This window comes from Lactuca sativa, chromosome 5 (assembly GCF_002870075.4).
Source record: "Lactuca sativa cultivar Salinas chromosome 5, Lsat_Salinas_v11, whole genome shotgun sequence".
Classification (NCBI taxonomy): Eukaryota; Viridiplantae; Streptophyta; class Magnoliopsida; order Asterales; family Asteraceae; genus Lactuca; species Lactuca sativa.
The window spans coordinates 311,497,219-311,516,180 of NC_056627.2; the positions used below are offsets into that span (position 1 = coordinate 311,497,219).

The window sequence follows — 18,962 nt, forward strand, 5'->3', positions numbered from 1 at the left end:
TTATCTCTTAAAAGTTTTAAAAGTCCATCCAAACACATTTTAAATACTTTCTTTTAAAAAAAGTTCTAAGAAAAGTTATTTTTACAAAAGGACTTTTAACTTAAAAAAGGAACCCCAAACACACCCTAAGATTTACTAAATAATGAATTTGTATGCAAGATACTTAACAAATTTATGTATGGATCAAAAGACTAAAAAATATATATAATAAAATAAAATTGTAAACAACACAATTAAAATAAAAAGATTGAAGTCTTTTCTATAGTAAATATTGTTACACCAGCTTTAATATAATTTGACAAAAATGTATAATGTTATTTATAACTCATCTATTGAAACCAATGAAAGTTTTTGTCTTATAGTATAATATTATTTTGAGCGTTATAGAATCAACACCTTTATAATTTTTTTCAAGCATAAAAGTCATAGTCATAAGAGAGAAAGAAAATGGAGCTTTCATTTTATCTACTGTACACAAATAATATTTGTTACAAAAGAATGTGATATACACCACATTTGATGAAAAGATGAAAACTATACTTTTCTAGTTTCTAGCAACCATAGACGATATTTTTCCCTTTAGCTTCTCAATTATCTGCATGTTTGAAAACTTACATTATTATCATTATACCTGTATGTATGAGGGTGAGAAAAGTAAATTTCGAAATTGATACCAGAGTAGAGGCTTTTGCTTTCGCCCATCGATCAGCAGAAGCAGCTGCATCCTTCAAGTGTTTTGAATTCCCACCATCATAACTTAAAAAGTAAGTAGAGTTTTCAGTGGCGTCAGCCACCCATATACGATTCATTTGGTCCTTGGCCCTCTTTATCAGATTACAAAACCCAACCTAATGCAATCCAAATCAAATTCAATTTTTATTTCCTTTTTGTCAATTTTTATATTTTAATAAAAACAAATAAATATACATACCGTTGATCCTACAAGGTTGTAGTTGATAGGTACAATGGAATCACAGTCAACAGATGGTGAAAAGAAACTGATTGCAAGCAATGAATCCGAGAGAGAGAGGTCATGTGTAGTGGTAGTGCCATCTGTTACAAAAACCCATTGCCTCTTCTCATCACCAAACTTATGCACCTCACCCACATACACCACAAATGCAGCAACATCAAATTCACTCGAAATTCCAACTTCACCCATTTCCGATAACAACACCGGTTTTCGAGGACTAAAAAACGGCCTGAAAAAAAACATTTTTTTTCCTTTACATATATAAATACGCATCCCAATATCGAAAAGTAGATTCCGTATATGTGTGGCTTACAGAAAGTGTTGAGTTGATGATGGAGATAACAGACGCCATTTGTTTGTAGATCCACTTGCACGCATATAAATAGTACATGAATCAGAGTTAATCGGTGTAAGACCTGAAACAGTATATGCTTGCCCCTCCACCAACTCTGATTGCTGCAATGCAATTACAATGGTAAGAATTTTTCAAATCCCAATGTCTGAATAACAAAAACAAATTTCAAACCTGTTTCTCAGTTGGGTTCCATATTGTTATCAAGGCTTGTTGTGGTTGTGGGGATGCCTTGTGATTGTGAATTTTACTAGTTAAACCAACGACTCTAACCCTCATAAGCGTGTTCACTTCATTCCTACTTAATCCAGCTTCATCTAATGCCTTTTTGATTGATTTCTGCATCTCTGATTGTCTACTTGCCTACAATTACAAAAACTGAGATGAGAAGGGCATTCACATCTTTTTCCACACACACAGTAAAGACAAGAGATTAGGTTACCTCGATTTTTGCTTGATAAGAAGCAAAGGAAGTGAGTTGTTCTGAAGTCATCTCAGCCATTAAAACTTCTGGTTCTGCAGCTTTTTCTAGTAGATGTGAAATCCTCTCCCCTTCATCATCATCATCAGTTTCAAAACTTTTGGATCCTCTTTCAAACTCCGACATAACCCCCTCCACAATGCTTGAACGTCTACAAAATACCCAATTATCTCAATATTCATTTAAAACCATATATACAGAAAGTCATTGGTGTAAATTTATTTACCTGTAGTCATACAGTTGCATTCTTTTGCTTTCCATCCTCTCTGATCTCACCACAAAGCCTCCCTCACTTAACCTGAATTTGAAAAACAACAAATACGTATCAATTACTTGTCACAAGACTATACTTTATAATAAGCTTCAACATACCTTTCCCTGTATAGAACAGGGTATATACGTGTGACTCCAACTAATGTGCTGGGAACTACACCTCCAGAACCTTTAATGCATTTAAGGGCTAATGGAACACAACCACTTTTACCTGAAACAAAAAAACACAACAACCATGCATGAGAAGTTGACAACAGAAGAAGAGAAGATAGCAAATAAATTATAAATGTAACTAATTCTTACAGAACCCCAAGCGTTCAGCCCAATGAGCTTTATATGTCCCATTCATGTGCAAGCATAAGCTAATCATACTTGATGCCTGGTAAAAATAAGTTTTTTTTTTTTTTTTTATATAAAATTTACAATAATTATAAACATGGTTAAGGGTCAAAGATTAGATTGGGACAAACCTCAAGGGGTGAAACAGGTGCATTCCAACCGCTTAAACCAGCTCCACAAATCTTCAAAAAGGATTATTATTTATTAATAGTTAGCAGAAAGAATATTGTGGTGAACAAGAGAATTCTAGTTAGGGAAATGACCAAGTTACCCTTAGTTTTTGTCCAACAAACAATTTTCCAGCAAGAAGTTGCTTTAAAAGTAAATCATCCAAGAGACCTTTCACTGAGTACCTATATAAAAAAAAGAACAAGAATTTAAACATCGACAAAGAGCACAGAATACAGATTCAAATCTACTATATCTTAACTTCTCTTTACCATCCATCTGTTAGTTCTATATTTGATGTAGAAGGAGCCTCTGCATCTTGTTCTTCATTACACTTTAACTTTATAGATGCTATGCAAAGTACCAAATGGGAAGAAGGAGGAGCATCTCCCTCTAGAATTCTCTTCAGAGCTGATCTGTGACCATTGTTATATTCTCTTTCATATCTACAAAAAGACATATATAAATAATTCTTTACTTGCTTCTATTAAGTCACTCAATAAGAAATCCAATCAGTGAAACTGAAACTACCTATATTTCAATTCCTCTACCACATTGGAAACAGTCAAAAGTTTCCCAGAAAATTTAGCAGGATAACATCTCTCATAGCATGCAAGTTTCCAGATTATCCATCTGTAGTGATTTGCAATCCACCTACAGTGACAAAAAAAAAGGATTAAATCTCAAAGACAAACATAAGAGAAAATGTTATTATGATAATAAAACCATATGTTACTTACTCTTTTGAAAGAGCTGAACATCCTGATTGAGTCAACATGTGACAGAAGGTATCCACACCAATGCATTTTAAACCACATTCATCTTCAAACATGTGTTTGTCTGCATTTTCTGGGTTTATCTTTCTTAACCATTCAGGTATGTTCTCAAACTATTCACATAAATACATTACAAATTGTGTCAAATGCTGAAACTAAAACATATACCAAAATTTGAAAGAATGTAGTTGTTGTATACTGACCATATTATATGGAGGCTCTACAAAGTATTCCTTGATGTACTTGCGAGGAAACTGAAAAGGGTATCGAGTGGAAACCTTTTTTTTGCAGCATGATCCTTCAGGCATTTTGGGCATTGTACCTAATGCAAACATATACTTCATAATCATAACAAAATAAAAGAGCTTTTGAGAAGTTATAAACTGTATTTGAAATTACCATTAGAGACTACTGTTGAGCTTTTGTTCAATGGAGGGATGAATGTTGACTTTTTGTTCAATGGAGGGACGAATTTGGAATTTCGCGGCTTCTTGAATGGAGATGGATATATTCGACTTGATGGTTTCCTCTTTTCTCCAGTTCCATTCAAACCAATAGTATTTGAAATATCCACCAAAGGGATATGATTATTATACTCCTTGGTAGTGATATCATGTTCAGCTGCATCAAATTCTTTGATCAAATTACTTCTCAAACCTATATTTTCTAACCTGGATACAGTCTTCTTATCAGATAAAACTGATTTTACAGGGAATATGAAGTTATTAGACTTTTGCTTTGCGTTTGGTATGCCATCACTAAAAGAATTACACACATTATTTTCTTTGTTCAACATGTTATTCCCCAATTTCTTATTAGATGAAAATGCAGGATAACATGCATCCCCTTCCTTTAACAAATTCCCTACATCAGGATCTCCTAGAAGGCTCCTTGCTCGTTTCAATGCATCACCATAAACTTTCACAGATCTTCCACCAGCTGTTTGAAACTTGATAGGTGGTGGTCTAGAAGAAGAAAGAATAGACCCTCGAGCAACCTCCCTGATTTCACCTACATCTTGAAACCCTAAATTAGTTCTAGCACTAGTCATCTGGAAACTCAAAGAAGATTGAAATGTGTGAAGAAGAATTCACCTGTATTCGCATGTTCAAGGCCTTTAGAAACCTCATTATGATCAGAATTTTCTTCCAATCCTAACAATGTTCTTGCTTTCATAAGACCTGTTGAGCATATGTTTACAGCTTTCCCTGACCCTGTTTGGAACATGGAATTCGAGCAACTGGTTCCATCATCTCGACCTGTAAAATAGTATTATAAGAAAAGATATACATAACAATGATTTGGACATACAAGATTCTTTGGAAACTTAAATAAGTAGATAATAGACAGACCTGTGTCTACAAATGCATCATCATCTTGGCATCCAAACATAGATAGTGCTTTTGCCATGGAAGACTGCTTTATAGCAACTGATTTCCCAGATCCAGTACGAAATGTGAAGGGGGTGCCACCTATTTTTGAATTTTCCTCTCGGTTTACCAATCCTGTTTCATAAAAATTAATATTCCATCACTCAATGCTAAAATTCATTCAGTATATAATTCTTACAAGGAGACTACAAACAAGGTAACCTGTATCTGCAATGGCTCCATCATCTTGATCTCCAAGAATAGATGATGCTTTCACCAAGGAAGATTGCTTCACAGCAACCAATTTCCCCAATCCAGTTCGGAAAGCTGGAGGGGTTTCAACTTCATCACTTTGATTCCCATATGGATTTGAATATCCTGATTTGGAAAGAACAGAGGCTCCACCATTTTGATCTCCAAGAACATATGATGCTTTCAATGAGGAAGATTGCTTCACAACAACTGGTTTCCCAAATCCAGTTAGGACAGACGGAGGGGTCTTAACTTCATCACTTTGATTTCCATGTAGCTTTGAGTATCCTGATTTGGAAGAAACAATGGCTCCATCATCTTCATCTCCAAAAATGGTTGATGCTTTCATCAATGATGATTGCTTTATAACAACCGGTTTCCCCAATCCGGTTCGGAAAGTTGGAGGGGTTTCGATTTCACTATTTTGATTCTCATGTAGCTTTGAATATCCTGATTTGAAAGGAAAAATGTCTCTATCATCTTCATCTCCAAGAATGGATGAAGCTTTCACCAAGGAAGATTGCTTTACAACAACTGGTTTCCCCAATCCAGTTCGGAAAGTCGGAGGGGTCTCAGTTTCACCACTTTGATTCTCATGTAGCTTTGAATATCCAACAGTGGCTCCATCATCTTGATCTCCAAGAATGGCTGATGCTTGCACCAAGGAAGATTGTTTCACAACAACTGGTTTCCCCAATCCAGTTCGGAAAGAAGGAGGGGTATCAATCTCACCACTTTTATTCTTGTACAGCTTTGAATATCCTGATTTAGAAAGAACAGTGGCTCCATCATCTTGCTCTCCAAGAATAGATGATGCTTTCACCAAGGAAGATTGCTTCACAACAACCGGTTTCCCCAATCCAGTTCGGAAAGTCGGAGGGGTCTCAATCTCACCACTTTGATTTGATTTGGGAAGAACAGTGACTTCATCATCGTGATCTCCAAGAATAGATGATGCTTTTACCAAGGAAGATTGCTTCACAACAACCGGTTTCCTCAATCCAGTTTGGAAAGAAGGAGGGGTCTCAATTTCATCATTTTGATCCTCGTATAGCTTTGAGAATCCTGTTTTGGAAACAAACAATAATCTATCACTCAACACCTACTATGTGTGCTCATTCCATTAATTTACATAGTCACCTACTCAACTCAATTACTAGGTATATCTGTATACAAATACTTGAACAGACTCTTAGATTGAGGTAGTTCTTGTAGACGCCAATTTACATAGATATGTATGTGTTCATTCGGTTTCATATGTATAAATTCAGTGTTTAGTATTCATCCTACACTTATGATACTTATTGCAAGCTAAACTCCATCATTTCCCTCCTATTTTAAATTTAGTCGCCAAAGCTAAACAAAAAATATTGGACTTTTAGATGTGAACTTGCGATTTATGAAGATAATACCTTGAACCAAGAGATCGGCGATAGATGGAAGATGGTGAGGAGAGCTAGGTTTCTGAATTAGGGCTTTTTGTGGTTCACTTGAGAGCTTGACGTGGGAGCATTGCCACCGGAAACTATTCCCGGCGTCTGAGAAGATTTGCCACGTAGACATCTAACGGTGAGCGGCCGATATGTGAATTTTCCGAGGGTAAAATCATCCAAACAGACGATATTTTTTGTTCATCTAATTTTGAGCTAAAAACGGAGAGAACAATAAGAAGGCGGGAAGTTTCATTTGGTAAAGTTTCAAATATAACCCTCGTGTCTCATTCTATTTACACTTTTGGTAAAATTGAACTGCATTTTGCACTAAAAAAAACAACAACAACTACTACTATTGTTCGGAAAGAAATGAAAACAAACTAATCCGGTTTATGGAAAATGCACTTTGGTACAAACTGATTCAGTTTGAAATCAATCACCGGTCTACTGCCATTTAAGATATTAGACATAATTAGTTTTGGTTAGACTGGTGATTAGGGGTGTCAAAATCGGGATGAAACAAAATCAGGATGAAATCAAAATTCGAATTCATATTCGTGTCAAGTTTAAAAACCACGATGTCATGTCGTGTTCGTGTTTACAAATACACACGAAAGTGACACGATTAAGCATGTGTTTGTCATGTTTGTCATTTTTGTCGTGTTATATATGATTAAATAAACTAATAGTTATGTAATATTATCTTTTTCGTGTCGTGTCTTGTCGTGTTGTCATATTTTAATTGGTTCGTTTTCGTATTAGTGAGAAAACACACGACATCGTGTTGCGTCGTGTTCGTATTACACAAAAGATTGTCGTGTCAGACAAAAACACAACATAATTGCTCGATTTGACAGGCCTAGTGGTGATTTTAAAAACATGTTTAAATCCTTAAAAAAATATTGCTTTCATCCATCATTTTGTTGTGGATACAAAATTTTGAAGTTCTCAATACCGTTTTGACCCTTTATACGATTTTGGGTGCCCAACACTTTTTAAATAACTAAAAGAACAAAAATATCGTTTTGAATCCCTAAACGATTTCGAGTGAACGAAAACATCTTCCATCATTGAAAACCCATTTTCCCTTATTTAGTTGTTTTTATCAACAATGAAAATTCCATTAAATGCTAACACCCAAATCAAGTTTGCAAAAATGTTGAAAGTATAGGTTATCGATTTTCATAAAACATTTTTCATCCAACTCTTAACCAGTTTTATATGTACGAACATTTTTTCCCCAAGCTGGTTTAAATTTGAATTGGTTTTGCCATTCTTGAAAAAAAAATACAAATTGTTTCAAACCCCTCTAGTTCAGTATAAAAAACCGATTTTTATACCTCTAATTATATTGATATATAAGGGTATGAATTGAAGGAGACGATAAAGCAGACGTAAGGATATAAACAAGTCGACGTGACCAATGACATGTGATATTTAGGTTTAGCTCAAATAACTAAGACTGAAGGGAGTGGTACCCATACCACAAAAGTTGCACTTCCTTCACTGTCACGTAGACAAAACCTCAGTCATTACTACAAAAGTGTGGTTTCATGCCACACCCAATGAGTGGTGTCACATTCAATTTAAAATGTTTAAAAAGAAAAAAAAAAACATGTGATATTTAGGTTTAGCTCAAATAAATAAGACTGAAGGGAGTGGTACCACAAAAGTTACACTTCCTTCACTGTCACGTAGGCAACACTTCAACCATTACCACAAAAGTGTGGTTTCATGTCACACCCAATGAGTGGTGTCACGTTCAATTTAAAATGTTTAAAAAGAAAAAAAAAAGAACTTTTTTTTTTAAATCTGACCGATCAACAATCAATTAGAATAGTAATAGGAAGAGATGGGTGCTCCCTTGGAGTGTCATAGTCGCACCAAAACCACAGGGAGGAGGCAGCATTCCAAGCCGATGTGGCAAAAAAAAATACATCTTCTACCACACTCACCCCAAGCCTAAAATTCATCTTTAGCTTGATTTGACATTGAGTAATCCTTTGTATCCTTGTTATATATTTCATCATTGTTTGATGGGTGATGTCCATGAAACTTGTGGTTATTTCGGAAAATGTTGATATTTTATTCAAATATTTGGAAAAAAAAAAAAAAAAGATTACGGTTAACAAAACATGTCTTTTTCTTTTTATACATATAAGATATAATGTAAACATGTCTTTTTCTTTTTATACAAATAAGATATAATGTAATCGTAAATAGGCAACCTTAACGTTGTCAATTATCAGTATAGTGACTATAGTCTTATAAAAATAATAGTTAATTTATGCAAAATGGTATAAAAATAATTAAAAAAAAAAGGTTAATTTATACAAAGTGAAATAAAAATAATTAAGAAAGCTAACTGACAAAATGACAATGTATGTAAACCTTGCGATTATGATAGTAAAGACGAGGATTATAGAAAGAAGACTAGAGGGTTAATGACCAATGATTTTGAAGCCAAACGCCCACCGTACCGACAGGAAGGAGGCCGCTATCTTGTCGGCAACGTATCCCTCAAGTTTGAATCTGTCATGATGTATTTTTGGCAATTTTAAATTTATAACAAGGAAAAATGAATAATCTAACGTTTATAAGCGACAAAAATGATCATTTTTTTTTGTAAGTAACCATATTTTTCGAAACACATCGTTCCGGATCCGACTTTTAAATTCCGAAGTACGATTTCGAACCATAGTTTCGGAATGCATTTGACTTGTTTTTTTATTTTTTATTTTTTTTGCATGTACATGTGGTTTTTCGTTTAGTATAAGTTTTGGTTTTATATAATTTATAAGTTTTGCTTTCATAAAATTTATAACTTTTGGTTTTATAAAATATAAAATGCAATTAAAATCAACAAACAACTAATAAATACATAAATTAAATAAATGATGTATATGTAGGTCATATTACAAATACAATGCTCAAGATTTCGAGTAAGTGTTTGCATAATCTTATTCTGTCCGAAGAAATGATTCATCAAAATAATGAGTCACCATTGATATCGACACATCTGACAAATGTTCAAGAGTTCCTTTATGCAATCCTTTTCCTTCTTCTTGTTGCTGCATATCTCGTTTGTACACGTCTTCTCTTTGTTTTCGAGGCCTCTAGTGAGTTACAGACAAAGTTCGAAAAGGTTAAATCTTTGATGATTCCATCATCTATGATTGAGTTGCGAAAACTTCTGGATAGGTGTCCTACATCCGAACCAAATTCTTTCTAGTTAAAGAATCTCTTTCTAGTTGCTCTGAAACATCTTTGTCATTGTACCCCAAAAAAATTCTGTAGTCGTTTTCGATAACCCATAACCCATGGACTGGTGGTTTTAACCTCTATAAAAATCAATTTTCCGATGATCAACGCATTCAGGAACGAACACAAAAACACACTACAATATCCTCTATTGCCAATATGTTATGGTACGTCTGGGGCTTTGCGATGGTATCTTAAGCTCTCAAGCGAGATTGAATAAGTTGGTTCAGTACCCTAGTAGTGTACTCCCACTAGTAGTATGTGGACGCGGTCTCTCATACCTATAAACCAATCCTCGTTTTCCAAACAGTAGTCGCCCTTCCAATGATTATCGTATATAGTCATCTTGAATGTTTTCAAATCCAAAACACCCAAAAACCAGTGAGCATGTGGTATATTGATTGGGATGTAAAGCTACAAAAAAAAGTTATAAATAATTAATTAGTATATAAATACTCAGATAATGTAATCCAAACAAAATTATACCGTATCACATTCTGCCCAAGCTAGGTAAACGGATTTGTCAGCCTAGTGGCGGAACCATAAATTTTGATATGAGTGTACAAACATTATCAAGATATATTTCATGTAGTTATCCCTTGCATTAAAAAAACATGGTACAATCGTTTTAGTTGGGGGATACAATAACATAAAACATGTATACAAATAATTTTGTATATATATAAAATAATTTTTTGGGGATACTGCAGTACCCCCACCGCCCCATGTAGCTCCACCACTGCGTCAGCCATGCCATTCCAGTGAAATGTATCAGTAATGAAAGTCGGCGACACAATTGTCCACCGACATCATCCGCTCTACGTTCTAGCAGCAATGAGATCCACGTCATAATGTGCTGCCATTTTTTTTGTAGTAAAGGAACTATTATTATTAAAAGTGTAGTATGTAATGAGCAAATAATTATATTACTTACATTACATGACAACCATCCTCCATGACTATCCGCATATAATCGTGTCCAAAACTCAAGCGTAGTAAAACCGGTCAAATAATTATGACCAAACAACAATGAACCATCACGTTCTTTATATACATTGTGTATGGTAGGCTCTAAAATATTGTCCAACGGTGTTGGTTGTTGTCGTGTGACACATTTCCTCTTCATTTGTATCCATGGCGACTTATACCATATGAACATAACTTTTCGATACTTAGAACACCTAAGAGGTGTTGGTGACGTTGTTTTGTATTCATCCCGCATAATTTCTTTTACATTTGACGATTGAATAACCAGAGACGGCTGCTCACAACCGTCATTCAGCGGTTGTTCAAGGTCGTCATTCAGCGGTTGTTCGAGGGTGGTTAAGACATAATCATGCTCCCATAACTCATTGTCATTGTAGTATCCATGTACGGTTCAATAATGTATACTTGTAAACGATGCATAAACATAATGACCATAAACGATAAAATAATTAAAAATATACATCCATCCCCTTCGAGGTACCAACGTCATCTACGAGAGTCTTATTGATAAGTTTCATAACCATGGCTAAAGTAGCATCATGTTCTACTAAACGCTCATCCTGAGACCGCAACTGCTCGCAACATTCACCGATCTCATTTTTTAATTAACGGACCTCGTTTTGCAAGTCACTAATAATTCGGTCCTTGTCAGCTGATGGGTCAGCGGTCGGCGGTGGTGGTGGTAGCGGGTGAGATGGATTTTCTATTCATGCCTTTTTTTCTTGATGCTTATGGGTAGGAGATTTTTTGGGTGATGGTGTTAGGGAAGGTGCCCTATGAACTTCAACCTGTATTGGATCTATTTCACCTCTTTCGGTATCTTTCAACCGATATCATGTCTATTTCACCCCCTTCTATAATAGGCTGTTTAGCCAACCGCTCATTGAAACCCTTCTATAACAGGTATAGAAGACATACATGGTCCGTATTCTCGTTCTATAACTCATTAAGTGAATGTTTAAACACCTTCATAACATCTTCTAATTTGACCGAGACATTCTGTAACATCCCAAAATTTACAGATAAAAATTTCATTTTTAATTCATTCCAAAATGTCTATTAAACATGTCAAAACAACCAAAAGTTCATCATAGCGTAATAATATCAGAGTACAAATCCCAAAATCACATAATGTGGAAAATATGGGCAGATGCAGCGGTCAGTCTAGGCCCTTCCCTTTCGAGCTTGAAGTACCTAAAACATAAACTTAAACCTATAAGCACAAAGATTAGTGAGCTCCCCCAAAATACCCCATACCATACATACATATCTTTCAATCGGTACTAGGTCTATTTCACCCCCTTCGGTATCTTTGAACCAGTACTATGTCTATTTCATCCCCTTCGGTATCTTTCAGTCGATATTGGTCCTCTATCACCCCTACAACTAAACATACAATCATATCAGCAACAATCATGAAGATAACAAGCATAAACATACATAACATGGAAGTGTCACGAAGACATCTATCATCCTACCAACATAATCTAATGGGCCGACATTGGTGCCTCCGACCCACAAGTACAGTGAAGGAAACTCACCTAAGACCAAAGGTATCAAATCATACTCGAGTTGCTGACTCGCGAAAACCTCTCACTAAATCATAAGTGATAAAACCTTAATTGGAAATTAGGTCGTTAACCCAACTCAAGAGTCCAAACCCTAATCCTGACTTTAAGGGCATAAAGGATGCTTAATCCTTGCCTTTTTGGGCCTAACCCACCAAGGCCTAAATCCAAACGAGTCCAAAAAGGTATTCCAAGTCCAACAAACAAGACCTTAAGGCACAACATAGGCCCACGAGCTCCATGATGACCTAAAGCCCACAAATGACCTGATATCACAAAAGGCCTAAGGCCCAAACTCAATCAAAGAAAAAGCCCAACTAACCCCGAACCCAAAACTCCAAAGGCCCACAGACGGACGGACGTGCGGCGTACCTGGCTCGTACGTCCAACGTAAGTAGGGGACATCCCCGCTTTGCACATGCATAAGAGTACATTGTGCGTACCTCGTGTATGCAAGCATACTACCTAGGACAAAAATAATGAGATATATGATTAAGAGTTTTACCTGCCAAATCGGGTGCTACAATCCCCCCCCCCCACTTGAATCATACTTCATCCACGAAGTCAATTGCCACAAATAATCATGGGTAATGCTCCCTCATATCTTCCTCAGGATCCCATGTCCACTAAGAATCCTTCTGGTGCTGCCGTTGTACCTTCAGCAATCCCACAACCTTGTTCCTCAAGGTTTTCGTCTTCCAATCAAGGATCACCGTCGGTCTCTTAATGTAGTATATCAAAACTAGCATGCATATATATTCCATACTCGGCATATCAACAATATTAGATTATCAAACCAATGGGTCGGCCTTGGTGCCTTTGACCCGAAAGTATAGTGAGGAAAACTCACCTCACAAGCAGCATGAAACTAATAAAGTCTGACTCCAAATCTCAGCTCTCAACTCAAATGCCTACAACCATCAAATGACCAATTCCATCGAAATCCAAGCAATACCCAAAATACCCTTAAGGTCAAATTCAAAGTCAAAGATCAAGGTCAATAGTCCATGTTGACCCAGCACGCCGTGGTTACTAGAAAACACATTGTGCTTCGATAGCATCCAGACGATCGGGAAAACTCTAGCCAACACGCCGTGTTTGCCCGAGCTCTAGCAGCTTAATACATTCAGCTGTTTTCTTCGATTCTAGGGACTCCAAGGCTTAGATCTAGAACCAAATACTATCAAAAAGGATAAAGCTTCCAACTTTATCCTTTTGAACTACTCCAAGGGTCCCAAAACCCATCCACAAGGCTTGAAGGTTCAAGGGCTTAACTAATAAGCACTAAATCCTTGAAGTTTGAAACCCATCATTTCTATAAGATATTCTGGCACCAAAACCATCCTAAAAGTCGGTGCTTTATAGACATGCATGACCAATGCATGTATTGAACCCAAAATAGGTCAAAAATGGGGATTTATGACCTACTCTCCATGTATGGCATCAAAACTCAACTATAGGTCAGATCAAAGAGTCGACAGGGTCACTTAGACCTGGAGATCCATAAAGTTGCTAAATTTATGGGATCCGACCATTCCCTCACTCAAGAACAACAAGAAAAAGGGACAAAACTCAAGATCCAACAACATAAAGGAATAATAATTGGATCTTGGACACTTATAAAGGTCCAGAAGAGTGCCAAACTCAAAGATGAGGGCTTGCTTGTTGGATCCTTACTTCTTTCTTCCAACTTCTTCCTTCTTTGGCCCCACAAACACCACACTAGCTCACAAATAAAAGGGAAAGATGATTAGGGTTCTCAAGAGTCGATATGCGGAGTTAGATGTTTATAAAAGACCACCCCATGGGACTTAAGTAGATTATATAAGGTGTAAAACCCCAAAGTTAGGATTTTTCTCATCCAGCCGCCAATAGGTTGTGTTTGCCCACTAACACGCCATGTTGGTCTATAAAAACATGTGGTCTAAAAGTTCCTCAACACGCCGTGGTGAGGCTTCACCACACCGTGTTTCGGAAGAAAATCATGCAAAATGGAATAATTTTCATACCTGGAGATCGGGGTGTTACACATATGCGTAGTATCATTACTCCGACACCGACTACCCGCTTATCCAAAGAATAAACTTATTCTTTATACAACATGTAGCTCGGCCACCGACTACATCCATGCATATGTCGAGTATCATTACTTCGACACAGGCTACTTGCTTAGCCAAAAAAATACACTTACTCTTTATACACATGTATTCTGGCCTGCATACTACATCATTGAATACATCGAATATCAATATTCCGACATATTCTACCTGTCCGACCCAAGAATACATTTATGAGGTACACAACCCAACTAGTTAACCACAAAGTTTGTACTCATCCAAATCCATCACTAAATTAAAGATTTCCACCACCAACAACCATCGACGATAACAGTCACATAACACAATGACACTTCATACAGTAAACACTATTGTCCAAAAAAGACCAATTACATGATAGGAATTGGTTAGGAACACAAGCAATACACAAAATTTATGTTTGCTAAAAAACCAGCAAGAGAGCATAATTGATCCACTATGTAATGTTCTGTTTAAATTAAATAAATAAGTCAATAAATAATTAACCCTAAACCCCAAGTTATATAATATATTTTATTGTAGCTCTAACTCCATAATATCTTAGCGGGGCGCTGGTCTTCAGGAGTTAAAAGCCATAATTGAGAGTTTGGGGGTTAAAATGTAATTTTCGGATTAGTTTGTAAATAATTTTGAAGGTTGAGGGTTGTTTAGTAAATTATGGATTTAATTTGAAAATGATTTCAGAAGTCAGGGTGTCTTTGGTAAATTATGGACTTATTGTGAATAGATTTTTGGGAAGCAAGGGCTAAAAGGTAAAATTCAGATTCAATTTGTAAAGAATTTTTAGGGCAGGGGTTGCATGGTAATTATTGGGACTTAAGTTGAGAAGACTATGATTGGGATTAAATAATCTCAAAGTAATTGATTTGACCCTGTTGTGCAGCTCATGCAGGGATGAGTCTCCTACTCGAAGGATTATCTGAGCCTTCTGTCAAGTATAAGTGATATACATGGATAATTGGGTCTGTGATGCTATTTTCAAATGGGAACCTCCAGCTATCAGAAGTTGAATGGTTAGTTAGGAGCTAAGTAGATTGGGTTTGAAAATAATGATTTTATATGGTCGGTATGTCAGGGAGTCAGACCATCTTGAGACTTCAAATTTCAGATTGAGTAATGTGATAGTGATGTAAGGAATTTGTTCATCTTCGGGTTGGTTCTGGTTGGCTTTGGAAGGTTAGGGTATGCTCGGGATTGTGGCCATGTTGCTCAAGTTGTTGGTGTGACAGGAATGGTAAGGAATGTTTTCAAGGACGAAATTTAATTTAAGTGGGGGAGAATTGTAACGTTCCGTTTAAATTAAATAAATAAGTAAATAATTAATCAACCTTAAACCCCAAGATATATAATATAATTTATTGTATCCCTAAATCCGTAATATCTTAGTGGGGTGCTGGTCTTCGGGAGTTAAAAGCCATAATTGAGAGTTTGGGGGTTAAAATGTAATTTACGAATTAGTTTGTAAAGAATTTTGAAGGTTGAGTGTTGTTAGTAAATTATGGATTTAATTTGAAAATGATTTTAGAAGTAAGGGTGTGTTTGGTAAATTATGGACTTATTGTGAATAGATTTTTAGGAAGCAAGGGCTAAAAGGTAAAATCCGGATTCAATTTGTAAAGATTTATGAGGGCAGGGGTTACATGGTAATTATTGGTACTTAAGTTGAGAAGACTGTGATTAGGAGGGACTGGAAGTGTCCAATTGTATGAAGAGTGTATGGAAGCGTGATTTAACCCGTGTTTTCTTTCCCTCTCGTTTGAAGGATGTAAACCTTAACCATACTTCTACCATTTCATCCACCACCATTCCCGCCTTGTCTCTAGCCGCCGTCCCTTCCATAGCTGCCACCGTGAACTACCGCATCTTCCTCAGCTGACGGAGTGAGCATCGAGTTGAAGTTGCGCCTGTTAGGGAGGTCGGAAGTAGACGACCGAAGCCGCCACCCCCCGCTGTTGAGGCCGCAAACCACCAGTCATTGCCACCGCAGGTGCTGCTGACGAAGACAAGGTCGTTGAAGACGATGCCGTGGTTGTGTGTAGGCCTGAAAATGGAGCGGGTTTTGACCCTGATCCGATCCAAACCCTTAACAATTATATGGGTTTGGAGCATAGTTTTTGATCCATTTACCCGTTAACGATCCGTACCCGCTAACCCTTTTATTAAAAGGGTCAGGTATGGATCATCACCGATCCACTCCATTTATAACCCGCCCAATATAAATTTTAGAATTATACAGATATATTTTATACTGCCTAAATTTTACTTTAAATTCCAATCGAAAGTCCAAAGAGAAAAGACCAAAGACTAAACTATTTATACATAGGACTCGGGGACTCAACTTCTAGACTTCCAGTATTCTCCTAAGAATCATGATGTCATTTCATTTATATTTCATCATGTAAACACCAATTTCGTTTATAAATCAATAAATTCATTTATCAACTGGAAGAAAGTTTGTAATAGTTATTCTCTATCAATGCAATTGATGGTCAAAAACCATTTGTGATTTTATTTAACAACATTTGTTTTATTTAATGTGTTTTCTAAATCAACATTTGTTTTATTTAACTACTGTGATTTTATGACTTAAGTAAAATGTTTTTGATTATTCAAAAAACATACGGGTTACGGGGCGGGTTTGGACATCTGTTGATTCAGTGGATAAGGGTATGGGTTAGATTATTCAAAACCCTGTAGGTTATGGAGCGGGTTTGGATTAGGTTTTGAAATTTATTAAAAGGGTTTGGATCAAGGTCGATTCTGTAACGCCCGTAGATCTGGACTAGTCAAATTAGAGACAATAAGCATCAAAAATGATTTTTTTTATGGAAGATTATTTAGAAGGATTAATCTTAACCAAGTTGTAGTATATGTCACAAGGTTTCCGTGCATATAAAGAACGCCAAAATCCGAGTTATAACGAAGAAGTTATGACCTGTCGAAGTTTCGCGACAGAACCGACACGACCCAGCGAGACGTAAATAGTGAATTTAAGGTAGATATATATCTTTACTTAGTGATCTAAATGAGAATTGAATATCTTGTCTATAGTAGTGCAACGACGGAAATACGGACGAAAACGGAGTTCAGATGAAGGAGTTATGAATTTCGAACGGAGTTTTTCTGTCCCGGCCTACTAAAGATAATATATATAAGTAATATATTTATAATATATTAAAAATAAAGTCAAAATTAGCCAAAGGAATCTAAACGAGAGTTGTAGAACATAATCTCACCTTCGCGTCGATATAAAGAACGTCGAAAACGGAGTTCGTATGCAAAAGTTATGAATTTCTGAAGTTCGGGGCGCGAAACCCCAAAACTGTCAGAGACCACGACGTGGCAAGCAGTGCCACGACGTGGCAAGTCTCCTGACACCTCCTAGATGCAACTTTAAATGACGTATGCAATGACGACCAAGCCCATGACGTGGAAAAAGGATCCCACGACGTGGCAAGGGCCAAATTTGCCCTATAAATAGATTTGAAGGGCCAGCCGACTATGGTTGCTCCATCCCTTCTCTCCCACTCCCGATACACCCTCTAAGCCCTATTTTAACCCCCCGAAGCCCCGATATCAACCCCAAGACCCGAAGCAAGTTCCGAAACCCGAAGATCCCGAGAAGAAAAGAGTTTCCGAGCCGAAGCTCTGCCCGCGAGAAACCCGGTGTGTGAAGTGATCCCGGTTTCACCGAAGAATACTACTTCTACAAGCCGTAGTGTTGTCCGATCATCTTCTGATCAAGTGAGTGTATAGTCCCTTTCATAAACACGATAATAATACAAGTACTGATTGAATGTATTAAGTATATTGTTGTTTATATGTGTGAGTGTGTGGTTACTTTCTTCTACCACATAGATATGAAGTATTTGCTATGAAATACGTGTTATGTGTTTATATGTTGTTGGTTTACTTGAGATGGTTGTTTAATGATTGTTTTATACAGGTTTTTAAATGATCTAAACTGTATATGTATGTTATATCTACAAATACGTTGGGTAGAACATGGGTAGACAAATTAGTTGGTGTGTGATGACGGATGAGCTTGAGGATGAGACGTATAGACAAACCTTGGTAGCTATGGATTTAGTACCGTATAGACAAACCTTGGTAGCTATGGATATAGTATTGTTAGATAAACGTTGGTAGCTATGGACTTAGTACCTACACTAGTAGCTATGGATTTAGTACCCGATGAATGAACCATAGCAGCTATGAAATTAGTGCTTTACGAAGGAACCTTGGCAACTATTGTCTTAGTGCCTAATACAGAGTAAACGAATAGATAACTCTTAGGGTAAACCCTTAAGAGTAAGGAAGATAATGGGGATGGGAAATTGAGTTGATTGTTTGATAATTAATTATAATAATTATATTATTGTGGGTTGAAAACCCTATATGCTCATCAGGCTCCCAAGCCTGACCCACTCAGTTTTCTTTGCATTACAGGTAATGACACAAGAGTATAAGTTGGTGGACTTGACGAGAGATTTCGGATTATAGATCAATAGTTATAAATAACTTTTGTAAGGTCTATTTTGTTCTGTTTATGCTTTTGGTATGTATTGAACATGACATCCCGAGATTTTGTTATATAATGAAAATACATTTCTTTAAAGAAATGCTTTGATAA

General features: G+C 36.5%; 1 protein-coding gene across 2 annotated transcripts; it reads right to left on the reverse strand.

The window, feature by feature from the left end:
- Positions 1-432: 432 nt before the first annotated feature.
- Positions 433-6,631, reverse strand: LOC111890809 (protein BREAST CANCER SUSCEPTIBILITY 2 homolog B). Of its 2 annotated transcripts, none has more exons than XM_023886893.3 (20): positions 6,397-6,631; positions 4,955-6,049; positions 4,715-4,867; positions 4,457-4,621; positions 3,762-4,373; positions 3,566-3,684; positions 3,327-3,475; positions 3,118-3,240; positions 2,859-3,032; positions 2,690-2,771; positions 2,550-2,600; positions 2,383-2,458; positions 2,179-2,290; positions 2,033-2,104; positions 1,768-1,957; positions 1,500-1,688; positions 1,287-1,429; positions 932-1,202; positions 675-848; positions 433-595 (listed from the first exon to the last, which is right to left on the reverse strand). In XM_023886893.3, the coding sequence occupies exons 1-20, from the start codon at positions 6,545-6,547 to the stop codon at positions 545-547; spliced, it is 4,152 nt and encodes a 1,383-aa protein (XP_023742661.1). In that variant the 5' UTR covers positions 6,548-6,631; the 3' UTR covers positions 433-544. The 2 variants fall into 2 exon arrangements, with proteins under 2 accessions (XP_023742661.1, XP_042751365.1); XM_042895431.2 differs by having other exon boundaries at positions 3,762-4,379.
- Between the last annotated feature and the right edge of the window lie 12,331 nt (positions 6,632-18,962).